Raw genomic sequence first — 23,809 nt, 5'->3', positions numbered from 1 at the left:
TATGAATGTACATGTGCACATGTAGAAAGTCAATTATCACAGGATAAAAGACTGCATACAATTTGGTACTTTTATCAACCCAGAATTCAGAAGCTCAGCCATGGCAAAGCCTGAAGCTTTGTCTGCACAATCATACACCCATCACTAGACTGCATTGTGACTCCTTGTATTAATAGTAATACCTATGTTTGTTGCTGATGGTTTCTCTTTATCAAGGTTATATACACAATATGTGACAGAGTATCACAGGAATCAAGACCCTATGAAATAAGACTTCTTTTTCACAGACCACCTAGTAGGTCTAATAATCTGAAAAAGAATTTTTTTTTAACTTTTAAATGATACCTGTAGACCTATCTACTAAGCATTGTTTATGTTCCCTCTTTTCAGTAATGATAACTAATGAATGCAACATGATAGTGCATGCATGGCAAGTGAATAGTATGGTTGATTTTTCAAATGTACAGACCTGAAGGGGTATGAACTTTGATCACACACACAAAAAAAAAACCTTTGCCTTTCAGTAATTAAAACAACAGGAGAACACTTGAAACCAACAATGAATGAATCATTGCAAGGTTGTTACATCAGCTATTTTTCTCTTCTTTTTCTAAGATGAATGTACTTGAGATGGTAAACGGCCAAACTTGGTCATCAATTAATGCATACACACAGCATTCTCAAACTCATTCATCTCCTGAGCAGAGAGCACTGGTCAGTAATAAAGGGGAGTAGCCATCTTCTCTTCTTGGGGTGATTGTATACTTCTAAGCATCAACACTCAGCTCTAAAGAGGAGGCTCTCCACCTCCCACTCATAGCAAGAAACCTCATCCCCTCCACCCCCCCCCCCCTCCATCCCCCATCCTGCCCGACCTCTTTTGTCTTTGTTTTCATAACATGAGGACGAAATTCTATATTTGCCCGGCATTTTTCGGTGGGCTAATAACCCCCAACTAGCGAGTGGTAAAATAATATCGCGCAGACACTTTAGATGAGCCCGAAAATCATCCTCCTGCTTGGTGGAGCTCGATCGTCTGCTTTCCTCGCTTGCCGTCAGGCGGGAAAATGCCACTCCAGATGGAGGAGAGGCTTGGGGTAGGCTGGTTTGGTGGCTGAGATGGAGAGGGCGGTGCGTAAGCTCCAGTGCACAAACCCTCCGCTGCAGTTCACGCTCGATTGTTTGTCACGTGAATTATCCTCTCAACGACGAGGGCCTCGTATCCGCGCGAGACCAAACAATATGCGACGAAACGTTTCCCACGCAGCAAATGCATCCACTGCTGTGTGTGCTTGTGTGTCTTACAGACTATATTGCCAATTTGAATGCTTAGGATGTAAAGGATTTCAATAAGGCAAAGAACAAAATTGACCAGCCACATGAAATCTGTTGTGTCACATACATAACTAAAGCAACCTTCCTCTTTGCCTTGATAAAGAAAGGAAAATCCTTGTTTACATCCATTAAAATACATCTTCATATCATATACTCCTTCATGGCAGAAATAAGTAATGAAGGAGAAAAGACATTGTTTAGGGGTTCACTTCATTGCACACATAATATCCACATCTAGCTATTTGTGTGTTTTAAAAGAAAACATTCATTTTTTTTTTTTTTTTTTTGGGGGGGGGGGGTATCCTCACTTTCAAATGCTGTAGTGCACACATTCATAACAGTATATTTTCAGCATTTCCACGTAAGACAAATCTCTTACAAGCATCATGATCACTTATAGTGATTTTTTTTTGTCTATACCTGATAATGATATTTTCACCTGTAAGCTGGTGGCACAATTAGGGAGGTTACTTGCCCCATATGATGCCATCACCAATGGATATGCAGGTAACCATGCAGCATTCTTGAACAAATTTCTAGTGGTGATGATGGCATGGTGGAAGTGGCTGAAGCGGTTGGGGGGGGGGGGGACGACAATGACCGATCACTCAATTCAATTTTGGATAAAAATCACAATTCATTTGAGGCCTGAGAAGAGCATTATGTAGATTGGTGTACTGAGGATACGAACACTTACTCAATGAACAAAGATGCCGGAAGAGAAATAGGGTGTTAGTGAGCACGAGTAACAGAGCTCAGGGGTAAAGTGGCGATCTCCGAGAATGAGCAGAGAGAAACAAAGACAGAGAAAGAATGAGAAGAGGGGGAGGGAGAGAGAGAGAGAGAGTAGAGAAAAGAGAAAAGAGAGTGAAGAAATTGCTCAAATGACAGGGAATGAGGGTGACGGAAACAGAGAGAGTGAATAAGGATGAGATGGATATAGAGAGAGGCAAGATGAAAGACTGCTAGAGTAAAAAAATCATAAATAACGGCTCGGCCGACTGAAGACTTGAACGAGAAAAGGGATTTACAAGGAATCAACAGAGGAAGAGAAGGAGGGAAGGAATGAGAGAACGAGAGAAAAAAAAGCAGGAGATGTACAGGAAATCCAGGGGAAGACCTGTAGTTACAACATTTTGATGTATGAGCCAATAAGAAGATTAAACAATCATTTGCCGAAAAGAATGAAGATTAACTGCAGTCGTCGGTCTCAACCTGATTATAAACACTCTCAAAGATGAATGCTTTCCTTCTCTTCTCTCACTCTCCCCTCTGACTTTCACTCGGCTACCATTATTCCTTCGCCGCTGAAGTGGAAATTAGGAAAATGAAATTGCCTCCCTGATACCTATGGATGTTATCTCTGACCATCTTGGAGTTGTGGGTGTAATTTCAGCAATCAATGTCGGGCTTTCCTTCAGGCCCAGTAGTGAGAGAGGGCAATCAAGGTCTATAACAATTTTTTTTTTCTCCCTGCCATCCTCCGGATTACTACAAACCACGACTGTTGCTATGATGCATGTAGAATAGGCATCCTACTCCTAAGTCAGTGTCTTTCACAACTTGTAGTCCATGTAAGAGTATGCAACTGTATATGTCTATGTATATCTATATAGATATATACATATATATATACACATATATGACGAGTTTGAATGCAAAAACTGATAGATGCCATTTTCAAATTCTTTAAAGTATAATAAAGGTAATCATCAAATAGAGAAAAATGAAATATTTTCAATGGAACTGCACTCATTGCATAACAAAAAATGTGTTTCTGTTTACGTTACTATAAAAAATTATCAAAAATACTTTGATTTTTTTTTTCTTTGTATTTAAGAAGCACTTTGATTTTGACTTTGATCAAAATATGGCAAAGCAACAGAATTTCATTTCCCCTAGTTGTGGGCAATGGTATCAAACACAGAATCAATCACCAAGAAGACATATTGTACAATTTCTCTCAAATTACTCCCTTGTTAGTGAAACTACTGCTGACACTACTACCTTTTATGAAAAACTGTAGGACCTATTAATATGGATAGAGCATTTAAGGAATGATTTCTCTTTTCTTACAAAATTTAAATGTAGTCAATCAGTTTATTGGCAACATGTCATCTTCACATCAACTTTTGACAACAAAAAGAATTTTGTGGTAATTTTGCAAAAGGGCTGACAAATATGGAATACCTGGGGTGGGGTGGGGTGGGGGAGGTAGTCCAAAGATCCTGTTTCAATCACTGGCAGATCATTCCAGCATGGTAGTGGTGCTCTTCGTGGAGGTCAAATGAGGACAGATGAGGTCAGATGGGGTCAAATGAGGTCAGTTGAGGTCACAGTCTCTCTGTATTGGGCTTGAGACTGAGCACTTCCTGGTACATAGTATCCAAAGCACTGCCATGAATAGCACATGTTTGTTTTGCTTTTACAAGCTTTATACTCCTGATAGTTGAACTATTAACAATGATGTATGAACAATCACTCAAATTATCTCACATTAATGTTCCTGTTTCAGGAAAAAGATGCACGACACTGATCGATCTGATACTACTTAATTTGAATAATAAAGTTTTTCTTTTCTTGTTTGTTTGTTTTTAAATGGGGAATAGCATCAAGCGTACAAGTATTAAAGTAATTTGTTGTGATTTCATCCCATTTCCTCATTAATGTTACCACCAGATAGCTAACTTGTAAGGAGTGCCAATTTACACTCAACTATCACCCATTCACATTCACCTCTTACTTTTCCCACTCAGCAATCACAAAGTTTACTGGCACTTCATTAGAAAAAGAGAATGCTAGGGCAGATGCAAACATGTTCTTGATGTTTTCTTTCAGGTTTTCCATTCATGTTTTCATTGGTCACAATTTCCCATCTATTGGAGTTACCAATCATTTGAATAATCTAGGGGCCTTGCGTTTTTGCTAATGGTTGCATTTCCCAACAATGACAAATAAGCACTCAAGAAAAGTTCTCTTCTATTAACAGTGTGTAGATTATGTTAAGTGTAACTTTAACGTAACATGATAGGTCAGCAATTATGCATGTTTTGGATTGACATGATTTCTGCTTATCTCTGGGCTGTATAGTTACTACTAGTAGTAAACATCAACAGAAAATTAAATGAAATCAGACTGAATTTTATTCAAATCAAAGCAAATGACCACACACACACACACACACACACACACACATACACACACTTAAAAATCAGTGGTCAAAATTCTATTGATGTCCATACATGTGCCGATCATTTTAGTCACAGTCACAGAATTATACGGAGTGACTTCAATCGCATTCACAGAAGCAACAAGAGAGAGAGGACAGGGAGATGGGGCAGCCGGCAGACGATGGAAACGAAGATGAAGCAGCAGGGAAATTTAAGACGGGCACTTGCCGGAGGGTCGTCGACAAAAACTAGGCTCATCAACATCTGTTAATCCATCCTTTCGGCCAAGAGCTCCTTCAAAAACATTGTGATCTGTTTTGTGGCGGAGTGCAGGGGATGTGATCCCAGTACTCCACGGTTTCTTCAGTGCAGGAGTTCAATTGCTTGGAAACCAATCTGATGACTATCTCAGACCCACCTTGAGCCAGACCCAACAGTTGACAAGAGAAAGAAAACAAAAATATCCTTCTAAAGGTTTCATGGGTTGTCTTTCTGTTATCGTTTAAACCAACCCTTGGCAGAACTTTCTATACCCCTTCATGCATGCATCACCTATTCCACAGATTTGTGTCATATACATCTCATAGTCAAATACACTTTGATTTCTTTGAAAAAAGTCTGTGTCTGCGTTTCCAAATCCTCATTACGTTTCTGGCAAAATCATTTAAAAAATACTTTAAGTATATCTAAAATCATTATTTGTATTTATATCTTTACTCTTGTTGAATCTGGGTTATGGTCATTATATTCAGTGATCGAAAAGCTTGAATAAGTGAAAGTAATAAAATGGCCAACACAACCTCATTGGAAATGGAGACACATTATAGATTTCAGCATACAAAATTAAAGTTGAGTTTATTAAAGTCCAAAAGCTGTGACAGAGGGTTGATTGGTTGTTTTAACATCATATTGTATGACTTTGTGGAAAACTAATTTGTCAGTGATGCTGTTGTATGGGGGTCTATATGCATGCATGTTTTTGTAATTAGGAAGATTGACCATCACAAATGTCCAGTTTCCAATGACCATGTAACTTTGCTTCCTTTTTCATCCATCAGGTGACATATGCACCATTTAGGACTAATATGAGCCTTATTCTCCACTGGTCAGTGACATGAAACTGACTATCAGGTGTCTGTATGTTTCAAGCCTAAACCTGCCATGCAGAACTCCTTCCTTTTAATTAATGGACATCTCTGAGCCTGATTAGGGATTACAGACATGGCTTCACCTTGGACAACACGATCCATCATACGACATTTCAACCTCACCGTACTGTCTCGTCATTTTGCTCTGTTTTCTGCCTCTTGATGTACAGTTTGAACGGATGGTCTCAATGATCACTAAGGTGTGTCCAATACTAGGGAAAGGAACAGACTGTATTCCCATAATACCACTCCATTCCTGTCAATCATTCCAGTGGGCAACCATTTGCAAAATCTTCATCTCTAGTTGCGGGTTCATTAAGTTCGCTTAGTTTGTGTGCCAGCGCACCATACAGCTGAAACACGAACGCAATTATCCGTCGGGACTGATTCAAACTCACAGCTAGAAATTGAAGAATCACCTTTGACGGAGCCAGTCTAGTGTTGCTGGTGATTCCTTCATAAAAACAATAAATGTATTGTTTTCATTGCAGGAACTTTTAAAACATTTGTGCTGTATTTAGACATTCAAACATAATATTGAAAAATGTATTTAATAGTCAAGGAATTATGGCATACATAGTACATGTATACATAGTATACATGTATACATAATTTCTAGGAGAGTATCTTGGTTTTTTTGTATGTTTTTTCAACTTGTATTTTTCTTCTTCTTTTTTTTTATTGCACCATAGAAGACAGCCAGATTACACACGGATGATTGTGAATGAATCTGCGCCATAGACAGGAAAGCATGAACCATGTGCCAGTAGGCTCGATACCTCCTGACAATGGCTACACGATTCCGACGGAAGAGACACGGTATATGGGAAAGGTGATCCTCCTGATCTCTCTAACTTCAAAAACAGAAGAGAAATATCACACTGCCGGGCCCAGAGACGTTAGAATGGATGGAAGGAATTTCTGAAAAGAAAATTGTGGGATATCTGCAGTTTGCAGTTACTACCTCCCGGGCAAATAAAACTAGTGAATTAACATGTAAGATTTCAGCATGCAGCGTGCAGGATTTTTCCCTCTTTTTGCCAGCTCCGTGCTCCTGCCATGTACACCGACAGGACGAGGTTCACCTACTCATCTCCGAGGCCCGGGGCCATGTAACCCTGCCTGACTCCCCTTGATTGGGGTCTGTGGGACGTGGGTCCAGCACCGGTCTGCCAGCAAAGAGTTGGGACGGCTCCCAAACACCACGACTCTCCCTGTCACTCTTCCCGATTCTTTCATTCTCTCCCCCTCTCTATCTTTCTCTTTCTCTTTCTCTATCTCTACCTCTCTGTATCTCTATTTTTAACTGAATGTTTTTAAGGAATCTTTTTTTTAAAGGGGGAGGGGGCTGGAATTAGGCTAGCGCTGCACGGAAGAATGGAATTTCACCTCTACAAAATTATTGTATCAAATTTGGAAGAGGATAGAGATTTTTAGCTGATTTAGATTGATTGCTGTCACTGATATGCCATAACGATGCATGATAAATCTCATTTGAAATCTAACCTGATTATGATGCATTAGTTTCAGACATGAAGACAAAATAAAAGATATTGATCCAAAATGAGTAATGAATAGAAAATATACAGCTTTTATTCTCTGTTTTAAAACATTGTGAATCAAATTAGCCACTGGGCCCTTGGTATCAAATTCATACTATGTGACATTTAAATAAAATATACTAGCCAAGCAGAGGTAATATATAATGCAGTCGGCCAATTTGACTACCTCAAAAACAGAAAATATCACTAAATATCACTCTAAAATACTCTAGATTTGCAAAAAAGGTATTCTATGAGTCAAAACTGCTGAGGTTTTCACTTTAGATTTCCAGCAACACTCTGTAGAGATCATCACCATTACTACAATAATTGCTACGTTTTCTTCATGCTTTGACACTAACTCGGCATTGAAAAGTCCACGGTGTTTGGGATGGTAATAGTGAAAATTAGATTCATCAGCTGAACAAACTGAGTTAGCGACTCAAGCTTGAGTGAAGGTTAATTCGAGCATTGGTCACAGTGAATGAATACATTTTACTCGCCGACTCTACCCCACATCAACTTCCGAGTTTTCACAGATTGCCAGCTCCTGTCGTGGTAAACGCATTTCCCTTGACTTAAGGGCCATGCATGCCTATTGCAGTAATTTCTCCAACTTTCATCCACCCTTGATCTTTTTCCTGCACACACACTTCCCCGTTTCGTTCGTTTCGTTCCGTTCGTGGTGGTATACAGACACCACCATCAAGCCCTAAAATAGGAGTAATCACCATCTTAAACAGCTGTTTTTCTCGAGGAATGGTGTTACATCAAACGTCTTCTAATGCAGAGTTAGCACTTTATCCTGGTAACAAATCAAAGGAGACAGAGCACTGAGAATGGGGAGTAACAATACAACGGCACATGATAACGAACACAGCAGGCAGCTGATTGGCTTAACAGTCAGGTTCATTTGGCCTTCTGTATAGTCTCCCTTCAAGGACACTTCCTCATAATCTCAAGGAAGTACTTCCAAAATATTGTCATTTCAGGAAACATTTTCTCCTTTTCAAGGACAAACATCAGAGATAATGTATAGCAGTGAGAGAAAATGAGTTAAAGTCACAGAATCACAAACATTATTACCATTCTATCAATACTGATTCAAAAATCGACAGAGTCATCTATATTAAAGTGGCCAGTGGTCAAAACTGATCCATTTAGATGGTTGAAAAGAAAAAATGTTACAGACCTGGATTAGAACATGGTATGTGATGTGGAATAATACTTTGATATCATGATTACTATGACAAAATGTCTAGTAGATAAAGATAGGTTTTTTATTCCATGCCATACTTTTTGAATACATGAAATACAGATTTGAAAAAAAAAAATGTCATTATAAAATATCAAATGATGATGATTATGATGACACAAGATATCTACCAAGTAGGTCCTATAAGCTACTGGCTAAATAATATATATTTGTTAGTGATGTTAGCATAGCATAGGCCCTAAATGGCATGCCTGAGAATAGGCTACAATATGTTCACATTACTATTTTACTATAGGACCTACATAACAGGATTTGGTTGTCACACACCTAATCCATGCTTTGTAGCTTCTTCTTCAACCTACACATATTCTTTAAACCTCTTATCCCCTCCCCCCCCCCCCAAAAAAAAAAAAAAAAAACATCTCAGCACCTCCCTCAAGAAGTAGTATCCATCCTCCACCCGCCAACCTCCTTCAACTTGTTTTCAGAGTGTGTGAATGGAATGTAGTGATTTAGGCAGTATTAACATGGTGTGAAGGACACTTGATTTAGTGCGACACATGGAGGTGGGAATGAGCCTAAAAGAAAGAATAGTCTCAAATTAGGGGCTCCAACTGCAGCTGTGTGAACAATTTAAGGATGCATTCCATTTCTTGAAAACTAAAGAGAAGGCACATAACACAACAATCAAGCCTTTGAAAGCATAACACATGTAAGATAAATCAAACACAGAGCCTCCTGCACTAATCTATAAGAAATGTCAATATGGTATCAAAGGTAAATGTGAAAGTCCGAGATAATCATTTATAACAACTCACAAAAAAGATTTCTCTGGACAAAAGACGCACATTGCATAATGATAAGACAACATGTATAACATAATGAATTACGATAATTCTTGGGATTTGATACATGATTGGCATTTGTGGGTTAAAACTAAATCATGGGCAAATACACTGTACATGTACTTATAAATCAAGGTGAAGATTAGTTGAATATCAACAATAATACAGATAACCTATGAGATATTATATAGAAATAAAAAATAAATACAGTTGAATTAATGAAATCTGTGCATAATGTCACAACCTGTGATACATCCTTCCGTGTAGCTATTCAATAGGTCTTTAATTTCTGTTTTGAGCTATGACTAACATTTTAGGCAGCTACTCGTAGGGCCAAGCACCCATATTGTAGGCAAGTGTTATCCTCTTTACGTGACAAATGAGAATTTTTAGTTCACCAACTACTCAAAACCTCAATCAACTTGGCAGTCATGTCATATACATTTGATATAAAACAGACCTGCTTCAGTTGTACGTAGCCGAGGTTCCTTTTCACAAATAGAACTGCAGTCAGTGTAATATGATTGCTCATGTCAAAAACAAACTAAAAAAGATTTTTTTTTTTTAAATTGACAGCGTCTGACACTGATGACACTGATGTGTGCACTGTCAAAGTTTGACCCGACATCCCTTCTTTTGGATTGATGCTCGGTATGTTTTTGGCTCGATCTCTGTAGTTTTCCTCTAAGTACTAGACAAATGAATTCCAAAGTTTGTAAACACACAAAGAAATAAAATACAGTGGGAATGGTCCATTTCATACAAAAAAGTTTCAATCATTAGCAAAGTTAGAGCTTGATGGTAGCCCAAAGAAAATTTAATGTATACCATCCACCTACCTGATATAAAGAAAGAAAAATGAAAGAAAAATGAGAATATGATTTCTTATCAATGGTTATGGCTGCATGTTTACAGTGTATGATTGAGGTTGTGTGGTAGGTATACAGTTGAACCTCTATTATCCGGCCTCCCTTTATCCGGATCTCTCTATTATCCGGACGCAATCTCGGCGTGATTTTTTTTGTGTGTGTCTTTTTTTAAGAATTACGGGAGGAAAGGGGGATTCCCAACTCCTTGAGAACTCCTACACAAACACAAATGAATTACATATACTTGATACATTTCTTAATAATTATTTAGGTAAATCATCCCAAGAATTTATAAAAGAAAATGATTTTCATTCTTGCAAACACGAACCTCTATTTTGGGGTCTGTTACTGAGTGTAACAATGAAAAGGTTGCAGAATACACATTACCACATGTGGTGCTACAATGGGCTACATCAGTACACGTGTATGTATATGTACATGTATAAAGCATTGAGTCTCCCGTATCCGGCCAAATCCCTTATCCGGATGAGCCCCGGTCCCGACTTGTCCGGATACGAGAGGTTCAACTGTAGTTGGAAAATGAGCATGTGTGTGTGTGCATGTCAAAGTGCAGGAAAATGCAAAAACTGTGTGCAGCAGTGAAATACAAGAAGGCACTTGAAATGATATTGATTCAGGAATTATTGCCCCTTTCCCTCTTAGCACTGCTAGGTAAAGGAAAATTCATGTTGCAAATCAATACAGCATTTGATATCACGATTGAAGTGTGGTCAAAACATGCTGCGATACAAATTTGACAATCAATATCATTTGACGTGCATACACCACAATATGCTGCCCAAATCATTCCATATGCGCACAGAACTGGGATGCATTCCATCCGTGACAGGACATACGAGAATTTAAAAAGGCTAGTGATGAAGACTAGGTGATACAGAGGGTGCTCATACAAGTGGAAGCTGTATGAGTGTTGCAGTGAAGGTTAAAAGAAGAGAGTCAGGAGATGCCACATGTCGGACATAAACACTGCTTACATAGCAATTGACTTCACACCTGTTCCAAGCTATCCCTCCCATCACCATCAGCTGCCAATGTTTCTACAATCTCCTCAGCACACACTTTAAAGGTGCACAGTGTCTGTAAGATTTTTAGCATCCAGTTAAAGGCATATTTACCATTTGTAGATGAAACAAAAACCCAGCATTAGTGCTTCAAAATAGTTATACAATGTGAGTTAGAAACAACCAAGTCCGCTGTAAAAATCTGAATCAGTAAAATTGATGTTACGTATTGTTAAATGTACAAAATGTGAACAATACTTATGATAAGAATGTTTCCAAACTAAACTGTCTACAGCTACAGTTTACTGAGAAAAATACAGATATCTCCAAATATTTCAGCCTTTATCGTGAAAAGTTTACATGATAGGATGTTTTGTGGTACAACAGACCTACACATATGCATTAAATGTCATAATCTTGAAAAATTTTAAATCACTGTTCCAAAAGGTAAACTGGACCTATAATTGGTCTGTTGATTGGACAGTGAACCAGTGATTGTATCAGAAGGTTCAGGAGTCAAGTCCTTTTAACTGAGAAGTTGTAACTGAGAGGTGTCATGAGAAAAAAAAAAAAAAAAACCAAAGAAGACTGGACTGACATCGCAAAGAGGACTTTTGATCTTGTTTTAAATAAAGGGTGCATGCATAGGGAAACAGTTTTCTTTGATCATTGCTCAGGTTTGATACAAGTTACAGCTGGAAAAAAGCAAGGACAGATAAATGACTGTCAGCAGTAGATGAATTATGCCTGGCTCTCTTACAAAGTCCTGAAGAGCAGCTTTAATTGAATGGAGCCTGCACTGTCAGAGAATCCTTCACTGCTTAGTAACAATCTACTCATACATGATACATTGGCCAATTTCTGCTCTATGATAGCCCTTATTTGCAGTATTTTCCAGCTTGCAATTGCCAACAATAAACCAAGAAAGTCTGAATGGATTTTCCCATTAGACACAAAGTTTCATAGGTTTGGAATGCACCCAATATGTTATGTAGTTCTTAGCAGTCATCTACCCTATAAAAACAATTTTTTCAATAATTTCTAACAAATTTACCTACAGATTAAGTTGATATCATTCAGAGTTATCTGCAAAGGTTCTCCCTACAGCTGAGGTGAAAAATACACACAATACATGATTATTGGAATAAATTTCATCTCATACTCATCCCTATCTAATAAAATTATTTAAAAAAAAGAGAAAAGCAATTTTTCTTCTCTCCTCTATGGATAGCTCTGCTATCCTTGAAATTACAAGTTAGTTTATAGATATTCATGAACTGTTAATATATGGGAAGATAAAAGGAAGTATCTATTACTGGAGGTGCTGATTTGAATGCCACTCAGCAATCCACTTTCTCTCTATGATGAAGCTGTCCAGTCTTGGATTAACTAATATTAGGTCATTCAAAGAATTCAAGAAAATGAATCTATCCTAACATAGGCCAAAAATACATCAAACTTGTCATTTCTGTGCTACAAATAGGCCTACTATTAACTGCAGATCATTTTCTGATCATCATTTATTATCCCAGATGAGAAATCCCTGATCTACAGTAGATTTAGACACATTTAATACCCTTTTCATTCAAAATACAAAGGCAATGCAGGTCAATGAAATAATCTTATTTTATACCATTCCAACAGCACACAAAAATAATCTCAAGTAATCAAACCTTAAATCGATATTCAAATTTAAGCTACCCTCTCAAAACTAATAGCAACACAAGCATAGTGCAATACTACCACCTGTAGAAAATCAGGTATTGAAAGAATAGATTCTTGAGAAGATAAAATATGCCTTTAATGTCAAGGCCTGAGAGGCAGTATCATATTAACAATTTTTTTATTGGTAGTAATTTCAAGTCTGGATGTAGGCCCTATACTTTGAAAGTGCAATAGGAAAACATGAAGTACCAAATGTAGTATCAATTTTCTGTACATTTCTGCAAACATGATTTCCAACAAAAGCACTGAGTATACCAACAGAAGCAAAGATGATTTGACTAGTGGCAGTATTCAGTTTGCAGTTTCAAACTCCCTGGCATAGCATGTGTGAAAAATAGGTACAAGATAATGAATTTGAAATTTGATCAAGATCAAAAGACTGATATTGCATCAAGTTTGAATGTGCAAGATTAACATGAACTCAAAATTTCCTCTTTTATTGTGATCATATCATTACAAAGACTTGGTCTGAGCTATCGTTATAAATGACAACTCTTCAGCAGATTTAAATGCAGCTAAATCTCAAGTTGTTGATTATCTGGCGATGAGATTTCTTGTCAACACTGCATGGTATATACTGTATTGTAAGATGAAAATAAGACAAACTATACACTAATGGAAAGTTTATGGTCTTGAAAATTAAAAAAAAGAAGAAAATAGTTGTCAGATGACTCTGCAATAATGCATGAAGGTTTTGCAGGGATGTGCCACATTCTAGAAATTCTCAACATTCTTAACCTCTGCATGAAGAAAGAAAGCAGTTTGGATGGTCTACAAGAATAGGTGCTGTCCCTACTACAAACAAGTTTTTTTTTTCTTTTTTCTTTTTTTTTTTTTTTTGCATGAATGTGCCATTGACAATTTCATTTCACCGACCTACAAAATGAGCAGTTGCTAGTTTGGTTGACAAAAATTGATTGCTAACAGCAAGTTGTTCTGAACAAAAGCCACCGCAGAGCAGCGGTAGATCAGTAAATATCCAGTGCCATATCGTATAAACAATGAAGAAAAATGTTACAAATGACAATTTGACTGTCTTTCATTCATCTAACATGTCCTCCTATAGGCCATCTAAAGTAACTTTACTATTATTATCTATTTGGCTCTCAATCACAAATATCAACATTAAACAATAATTAAACCATGACATACTTTTTTTGATCATACCAATATGACACCAGTTGCATAGTGCACTTTATTGATTCCCCAAACAAATGTGAAAAAGTTCGCATTTTTCACTGGAATAAAGTTAATGATCATAAGACTGTCTTGGCAGAAGTGTCAGAACATCATTGCCTTGGTACATCATCACCAGATTGATTGGGTTCCTTTACAGGAAAAAACACAACATATGAGAAGAATGGCACTAGTGACATCACAGTTATTCAATCTAAACAGTCCATGTGATATCATCTCATCAAACTTTATAGTAACAATCATATGACATTGACTTATTTTCAAATGTCTGTCCTTTTCTGGTCATAGTTTTTAAAAGACACTGCTTCTGGTGCTTCACTACTTATATTCAAATTTGCACCAAGGAGCTGTTCCACCCTCCACCTACTTATAAGGGAAAACCCCACATGCATGGACAGGTTTCTTGGACGGTCCACCCCACCCCACCAAACCCTCCCCTCCCCCTCTCCCACCCCCTTCTCCGGCCCTTGGATGCCCCCTTTCCACACTACGTGGTCCACACATCACAACCAATTACGTTGCTGTGCCAAACGAGCAGCAAAAAGAGACTGGTTCACCCGTGTTCAGGTGAGTCACAATACAGACAATGGGTGCAGCGGCCTCAGGAAGGACACAAGTTTATCTTGTCTGCCCTGCTCCCTCGAGATCTCTAAATCATCCTAAATTCAACTAGATGGGGTGGATCTAGCACAGATTAACTGGTTAGCCCGAAAACTTCCTGGTCTAAATCCACAAGATTGGCTTGTTAACAAGTCCACATTGCAATAGATGGAGAAAAGTCGGCCTGTGTCATGCTCATATGTCAAAGATTATAAAGGTGTCGAGCCCAAAAGTCTTTCTTTTTTCCCTAGAGTGATTGAAATGCCACTAGACTAGAGGCACAGTCAAGTATGACGGTTCATTTGCAGTTAAAAGAAAAGGTGAACAAGAAACGGCTGCAACCTCAAGAAACACTCGCAGATCTTCTATCTCCCAGTCAGAATATATGTCTTGATGGGGTACAGAGTTCTGCAGATTTGGGATAGGGAGATAAGGGGGTGGGGGTTGAAGGGTCAATTGTGTCAACCGGAGGGAGATATTGCCAATCACTTTCAGACTGGGGTTGTTTTAAATTCTTAACTGTCCGCCAGGGACTTTTTACGACACTGTTATTCTAGAGTGTTGGTTTGTCTGGCAGCATGCAACCAATGGGGAGAAGCTATTATCTCCCAATTCTATCCCGCTTGTAAAACACACTTTCCAGATTCGATTTGTCTGCTGGTTTTAGGGGAACAATTCCCCCGCAATACTCAGACGGATTACGGCAGCTATCTCCTCAGCAAACTGGTGTTGACATCGCGGTCTGCCCCAGCCGCACAGCTGCTCCTTTGCCCAGATCCAGACTGCCAAAGAATTCAAGGTTGGCCACAATCCTCCTGAACTGACCCAACTCCCAGAGAACAGGAGCAAAAACCTCTCATAAATATGTGGAGATGCATCTTCCATCCCAGGGATGACTTCAAAACCAAGATCATGGATGAAGAATTCTTCTGATGATGGCTCTCTGTCTTGCTAAAAAGTGAAAGACTTCCAAGCTAAGTTTATGTGCCAATTAATTATTGCACGCTATGAGTAAATGTAACTGCCTGCAGGATCCAGCTTGGTGCAGTACAAAATCTATCAAATTTGCATTAGATCATAAAAATGTGATGAATGGGTGAAGTGAATTGTTTCTCTAAATATCTCATGTCTTAGATATAGAAAATTACATTTTTGCAATACTTGACATCCTTTTTTGACATATTGTTAATGCAAGTTCAATTCATTTGCTCTGCAAATATTACACAAAACTTGTAAATTAACATCTCAAACACGTGTCACATCACTGAACATCAGTACTTTTTTTCCTTCAACCTGTAGGGAAAGCATTTTTTTTTTTATTATAAATGTGTGTCAATATTTCTTTCATTTCAATTCAATGGTTAGAACTTAAAATACATGCTGGAACTGAGTGAATAACTCACCCATGCAAACATGACATGAAGCTAAATGGAATTAGTGTAGAGATACAAGGAAAATACAATCAGATGATATGAAACTGTCCAATGAGGGGGTTAAAAAAGAAAAAAAAAAACCTAACCCACACTAACAAAAGAAAAAAAATGAGGGGCATTGTCCAGGAAACAAAGCAGATGGAAGACAGCAGAGCTCACTAATTCACAGACAGGAATATTTCCATCGAGTCAACAGCCGGCCCCATAGAAATGCTATTTATGCAAACATACTTAGCAGCCGAATTCAGCTTGAATTCTGTGTGTGCGATTGGTGAAGAATTGGGGAGTCAAATTTTCAGGGGGCTACAGCTAATGGATCTTAAAAGCTCTGACATTGGGGGGAAAAACATGGAGAGCAGGCGGAGCGAGCTTGGGAGGAATTCGCTGTCGATCCAGTAAAGAAAGATCCTCAGGGTCAGAGGCGGCAGTAATTGAATGTGGACTTGAAAAAGGCCACCACCAACCCCACAAAAAGAGAGGTCTGCCAATGAATGAAACAATAAACTTGCCTGAATATTAACAATGTATCACAGAAGCAAACATTGGTTTTACTTATTCAAAAAAAAATTCTAAGTGAGGTGTTTCAACAATCTATTCATCCAACAGGATTTAAACAAACAGCTGTCCTTCAGTCTCAAGCAACACTGCTATTTCCCTGTACAATACATCAAGACTCAAAAGGGACTAATCGTCTGGGATGTATAACATTTTCTGTATGTTTTATCGCCCGTCGAGAACTATACAAAATAACATGTTAAAACAAACTGTAACATCCTCTCCAAGAGTCTCTATTAAAGTCTAAATTTTCCTTTCACACAACAGATGCATAATGCAAATGCATAACTCAATAATAGACAAGAAGCCTCATCTTGATTAATTTTTTCTTTGCTTTTTACAGTCCCTCCCTACAGAATCTCCCTGAATAACACTGACCACCTCTACCTGGCATGACCTTTAACCTATGAGACATGACCTTTGAGACAGGTCAAACAGCTATATCAATTTTCGACGTCTGCAAACATTCCCAATGGGATTGCCGTTGGACACAATAGAGGGCGACAATCAAATCCAAACATTTAAACCAAGTCTCTATCTCTCTTTGTTGATTCTGTGAGTGTGACGTCACATTTACACGAATCTTATCCTGTCCTGAAAGTATGAAAGTCTGATGGCAGCAACATCAGGTCCACTTACACGCAGGAGTTAAATTTTTTTTGGACTGCAATGTAAAAATCTACTTTATTCACGCCGAAAAACCCTTTCTGTCAGCTGTAAGTATTGCAAATCTCCAAACTTCCCAAGCCTATACAGTGACTGCAGCTTGACGCTGGGTGCCCCCTCATCCCAGATCTAGTTGCATAACAGGATTGGAAAAAAATATTTGCACTACAAAAAAAAAAAGAAAGAAACAATTTTCAAAAACAATCAATTTTGGATGCATGTGAACAGCCGTCCTTGCTAAGTACTCTTCATGGTGTGTGAGACATAGGCCTACGTAAATACTACAGTACAGGGTTACAGTGTTAGTGAATGTGTTCAAATAATAACTTGACCCTGAATATTTCAAATTATTACCTGGGTAAGAGTCAGGATATTGCTGGTGCATATTTTTTTTTTCATTAATTTATGACTCTGGCATAAAACTACTTCAACATTTACCACTTGACACCGACAATTTCCTGTTGACTATTTCACCGAGATTGCATTTTATCTCTTGTCTAGATATCTCAAGTACATACTATCCCTTTACAAGATGAAAGACATAATTCAGAGAAAAGCAAGATTCTGTTGATCATTTCACACCTTTTCTCTTTGAGACGAGGAGAGCGGTCAGGTATGTGTGTGGCTGAAGACGAAAATATGGGTATGGGCATATTTGGTTACCGCGGAAACTGGGCCAATCCAGCGCTATGGTGATGCGGCCCAAATTTCCTCATTTAGTCAGAAGGGTCTATGCCCTCTCTGATTGGAAGAGTCTGTGTGATGGTGGAGTCCACAGAAGATGGAGAGGGGAAAAAAGAGAAAAACATCTCCCGGTATGAATATTCGGAAATCGTTACAGGAGTTGAATGAACCAAAAGTGTATACATTTAAAACAAGAAAGCACTCAGCTGAGAGGAAAAAAAAAATCCTTCACACAGAAGCCTCAATGTATATCGCAGTGACATACAAACATGTGATTCTTTAAAAAAAAATAATAATAATAATGATAATAGCAAACTATGATAGATAATAAGGAAATTATGCCAGAAAGTCAACTACCAATTTCACCTGGCACCTATGGATTGATTCTACATGGCTTTTTCCCCATTTATTTATTTATTTTTTATTATTATTACTATTTTTTTTTTTTTGGGGGGGGGGGTCTCATCTCTCTTACATATTACCTCTTGGCTCATTTAGAAAACTACTGAAGATGAATAAGAAATATGGTTCTTCCTTAATACTTAGGTATCACTCAAGTGTTGTGTTGAGAATGTTTTGAAAATATTATTAGCATGATATGAATCATGCATAATGATGTGAGATAATCTGTGAATTGAAATAGTCATCAACACTGATCACCAAAGCACTTATAATTCTTGGATCAGTAGATGCATTTTAATCAAACCAATCTTATATGCAATTATGATTTCACATTGAGAGCTGCAATGTCAGTACTGTAACTGCATAATGCTCTTACAATGGTACATTTCTCTAAATATTTCTCTGACATATTTTGATAACTATACAGCAAATGTAGGATGTGCCACCTGCTGTACCATTCTTTCAAATACATTCTACAAGAAAAAAAAAACTGTCACAACAAATCTTATAAGATACAGATGGTCCCTTGTACAAGCACTGTATTTGACAGGTATCCCAAAATCTTTCTGCTAATGAATTTCCAAAATCTGATGATAGTTATTCAGAAGACCTGCTGATATCAGTTTAAAAAATCACACCATATGACTTTACACATGATTTGCACTACAGCATGTATTATAAGATCACCTGCATGCATGATGCCTTACCCAAATATTCAGTGCACATATTGCCCCCTCCTTATTCTTTAAGTACCACTAAAATTATTCCTCCCCTCCCTTCCCCCCTCCTCCTCCAGCCCCCCCACATCATCGAAATGGCTGTCATTAAGGCACTGTCATCAGCCCGTCCGAGTGATTTCACTGTGCTAGAAACAGCATTTTTAATAGGATCTCTCATCATTTTGACCAAAATAGTGTTATTCCAGTGGCCAGGGAGAAAGATGACACCGGATACAGGAATCTCCCTGTCTATCATCATATCTTCTGATTGCCTTGTTACATTCCATCAACTTTGAAAAGGAGGGGGGGGGGGGGGGCAAAAGCAAAACAAAAAAAGGAGGAGGGGGAGAAAGGAAGAAGAGCATTCTCCCTGTCTTTTTTTGTATCAAAGCGTCACTGTCTTCCCCTCTTAACATGTTGTGAGTAATTCCGGCCAACTCCTGACGACTTTTGGTTATCATTCTCCTTCATTCTCGAGTGTTGATTTTGCTACAAGAGAATGATATGCATATATTTCAGCTGCTCAGCAAACAAGTTGCCTTTTGTAATAGTGGCCATAACTTTTCTTTTTGTATGAAGCAAAACCAAATCTTATAATATGATAAGAGGCGATGATATAGAAAATGCAATGGCTATGGCTAGGAAGCAAGAGAGTAAAGTAAAAAAATCTCACCAAATCATGTAGTAATATCTTTCTAAAGTACACCATTGTTGCAACGCTACATTGATCTAGGGCCAAGAAAACATTAGAGTGACAGAAAACAATGGTTAGAAAGAACTGACGTAAACAGGTGTTTAAGATATGGCCAGATGCAAATGATAAAGTATACATTTCTTGCTCACCCTGTACTTTCATGAATAAAGAACAAGTGAGTTTGAGAAAGATTTAAGAAAAGGAAGATGACTTTTAGAAAAGATGACATATTCAGATGGATTAATGAACTGTCACTGGAACTCTCTAGTTACACACACACAGGTGAGGACCCTTCCCTTTAATGGCAGGTTAGTCTTTCATCAAGGTGCACTTACAGTGAGGTGAATCACAGATTGGTAAAGGTTACCCTGGCTGGACCAAAGGGAAACAATGCCTCCCTCCTAGTGACCCAGGCATGGCCTTAGGAGCGGGAAACTGCAAGTGCCGTTCATAGATAGATGTCATCCAGCATGATGGCGCATTTCTTTTTTCTCTCTTTTTTTTTTGGGGGGGGGGGTTGGAAGAGAAAGCTTTTGATTTTGTTTTTCATATTTGTTTTTTTTTTTTTAAGTTTGATACACTGAATTTGTGAAACATAACTTTTTAGAAATGTAACATCAGTGATCATCCCATATAATACATCCTTCTACTGCATAGGCTTCTGCATTTACACAGAAATAACTATTACACCACTGTAATGGATGTGATTGGGATATGTTAATAGATACCACTTTGGTGACATTTCCATGTCTTCATTCAAGTTCATCTGTCAGTTAACCAGCTGGATACAGAAATCCATTGTGCCATGTGTAAGCTCTATGAAAAATTATCAGGTCTTGGAGGTGGGAAAATAAGTTGCAAATATATGTCTACTGTATATGTTTATTGTATTTTTTTTTCATTTATTACTGACCAGTGAAAAAAATCATGTAAATCCGACTTATTTCTTTATCTATATTTACTGCTGTATTTTGCTATCCTCGGATACAATGAAAAATCCCCTCCTACATCCTTTAATTTTTGTCATTTGTCTTTCAGTTAGATTCTCTCCTTCCATCACTTCCTTTTTCTTATTTTCCTTCCTCTTACTGTATATATATTTCATCTTTTTCTCTTTTTTTCTTTTTTCTTTTTTTTTTTGGGGGGGGGGGGGGGGACTTATGCCCATTCTATCTTCCACCCTATGCTCATTCTCTGTAAATCTTTCCTATCATTCGTGTGCTTTCTCATGGCTGTCTATCATTCCTCTTTTTCCTTCCTTCCCTAATTCTCCTTTACCTCTTCCATCTCTTGCTCATCACCTTTCCTCATCAAGTATCTGCTCCTGTCTTTCCTGTTCTCTTCCCATCTCTCCCTCTCATCTCTCTCTATCTCTCTCTCTATCTCTCACCCTCTCTATCTCTCTCTCTCTCTCTCTCGCTCTCTGTCTCTTCCATTGTCACAAGGCCGAGAACGCTGCGGACAGACAAAGTCCTCTGAGGATCCTCAATGGAGGTGATTGGGGATTAACACTGGCTACAATGGACCACTTCCCTTGGCTAGCTAGACAAGGCAGTGACAACCTGAAAATTATAAGTGGGCCGACAGCTCACCCAGAATGACTAAACAAACCATGGGCAAGGCCGAGCAATCCCATCCATGTGTCCAAAGTTTGTCTACTCATTGCACTTCGGCAACAAATATTAGGAAATGCTCATTCTCCCAGTCCCAAGTGCTGAAATGAGTAAATTACTCACAACCATCTCTGTCACTGCCAATGCCACAGATTTTTTTTTCCTCTCTCCCTCCCTCTACTTTTTCTTGTAAATTTATTCACTCATTTACTCTTTGTGGTAAAGTAGATTGATATGTTTTTTACGCATTTAATATCTATTTAATATCTACTTATTCAAATTATTTAGCGCAGTGCAGCAAAATTGCATTGGGGAGCTTTTGCAACACAATACATACACATAGATTCATATTTACCATTACAAGTTTTCATACTGAAAGAAAAATCCAATCTTGTATTAGTTCCTTTGACCAATTCGCACATTTTTATCATTTTTTGGTCTTTGTCATAAATGTACACTGTTTTTCAAAATGAAGGTGCAAACAGACAAATCTGCTAGATTATGAATTAGTTGAGTATTTCCATTATTCCACATTGCCCTAGCACACAAATGTTTGTTTGTTTTTACTGTAATTCCTGAGAAAGTAATACTCTAGGAATGCACAAAATATTGCATTTCAGACCATCCCTCTCTCCTGAATTTGAAAGGAAAAAATAACTGCCACAGATGATAAATGATGAGACAAAGGAGACTGACAAGTATACAGCTGTCCAAAAGATAATGAGAAGTATATTTCCTCCTTCAAAGAATTGGTTAGGCCAGAGATCATTAACTTCATTACCAGTGATAATACCAATACAACGATGAGAGGATGGATGGGTTGGGTTGGGTTTTTTTCCCCACCATCTACCTCCTCCGTAAACTTTATTTGGTTTTCCGCAAGTGCTGCAGCTGGCGTGTGGAAATAAACAATATCACTGCGATGATATACGGGGGAGAGTAACCCTCTCCACAGGCAGTGCTTCAAAGCACTTGAACGTGGGTCATCAAAGAGAGTTTTATCAATAAACACTTTACACATACTTCGCCACTCTGTCATCAGCAGTGACACGCTAACCACTCTACTGTCTCATACCCGAACTGAATCCATTGTTTTTAAAGTCAAGTGTTTCAGTCATAGCCTAACTATTAACCAGCCATAAATCATATTCTGCAAATATCTTCTTTTTTTCTTTCTTTTTTTTGGGGGGGCACTGCAATCATGTCATATTGCCTGCTCAATATTTTAAAGAAATGATTGGATTACTTTTGAATTTGCAAGAGGAGTTTCTCTGGCACTGTCCAGCAAATCCTGGCTTTGTGCCCATACACTTGACATTTATAAGAAATTATCATTTATGTCAGAACAAATACATGCTGCTTGACTGGTCATTCAAATACTTTTGTCACAATTACATGTCAAAAGATGAAAAGACATCTGCATTAAGACAGTTTTTTCCTATTTTTCTAAGCATTAGAATTATTGAAATTATCCTTGTACAGTTTTTTCCCACAGATCTTAGAACCACAATTGACTAAAAGTGAAAAATCTGGAACCAAAAAGGGAAGGAGTATGTTGGAAGCATGCAAAAAGTAAACATCATTGATGTGGATAATTGCAACTTCTGTGACTACTTCATTTGTCTCTGAGAGTGATGTTTCTTTAATTTGAACAGAAAAAGAAACGTCGGTCGTAAAAACAAGCCACTGCCTATCATTCTCTTGCTCACAAACCAATCATCTTGCCTACAATTATGAATAAAAAGTAAAGCCTGGCAATAATTTTCCAAGTGGTTTCAGGAAACCATACTAAAGCTTTGATGCGTAACAACTTTAAAAATCCACATCAATATCTAACACTCCACTTCATTTTCATTTGCCCCTGAGAATAGAGCATAATAATATGGTAGAGTGGTTTGGCAAGCTCCCACACAACTTGCCATGAATAAGATATTTCATGTGTGAGTAATATAATTTTCTGCTTTATGATATAAAGACCATAAATGCCAAGAATAAATTACCAAAAAGAAAAATAATCTGAAAATAATTTCTCATTTATACTATTGTCAACAGATGAACAGTATTTTTTTGATAAGTGTGTGGTTTTCAAATTTCATTTGTTCAATGTATTTATCCCTTCTTTCAAGATCTCAGGCATGTTTCCATACACATAATGTAATAAATACAATGAGGACTTACCTATCTATGATTACTGGATCTGATGGAGTCTCGTTCCTATTGCCGCAGCTTTTCTTGTCACAGCATCGGCTGCAAAAAACAAAGCAAAAAAAAAAATATATGAACAGTATTAGATGATAGGCATCTACAATGTGCATTGTGTGCAAAAAATGTCAGTGTTTGTTGAGTTGCACTGCACCTTGTCAAAATCTTTTTTA

The 23,809-nt window shown here is 37.9% G+C and overlaps 1 protein-coding gene across 1 annotated transcript in view; it reads right to left on the bottom strand.

Moving 5' to 3' along the window:
* The window catches only part of LOC140241327 (transcription factor COE1-like), a 157,294-nt gene that overhangs the window by 83,737 nt on the left and 49,748 nt on the right, over window positions 1–23,809 (bottom strand). Inside the window, exon 6 of the mRNA XM_072321055.1 lies at window positions 23,613–23,681. Coding sequence (XP_072177156.1) covers window positions 23,613–23,681 — 69 coding nt within the window. The remainder of the gene's footprint in view (window positions 1–23,612; window positions 23,682–23,809) is intronic.

The sequence above is a fragment of the Diadema setosum genome, chromosome 18 (genome assembly GCF_964275005.1).
Source record: "Diadema setosum chromosome 18, eeDiaSeto1, whole genome shotgun sequence".
Lineage (NCBI taxonomy): Eukaryota > Metazoa > Echinodermata > Echinoidea > Diadematoida > Diadematidae > Diadema > Diadema setosum.
Note: the sequence above shows the minus strand (reverse complement) of the source record. Positions and strands in the feature narration are given on the sequence as shown.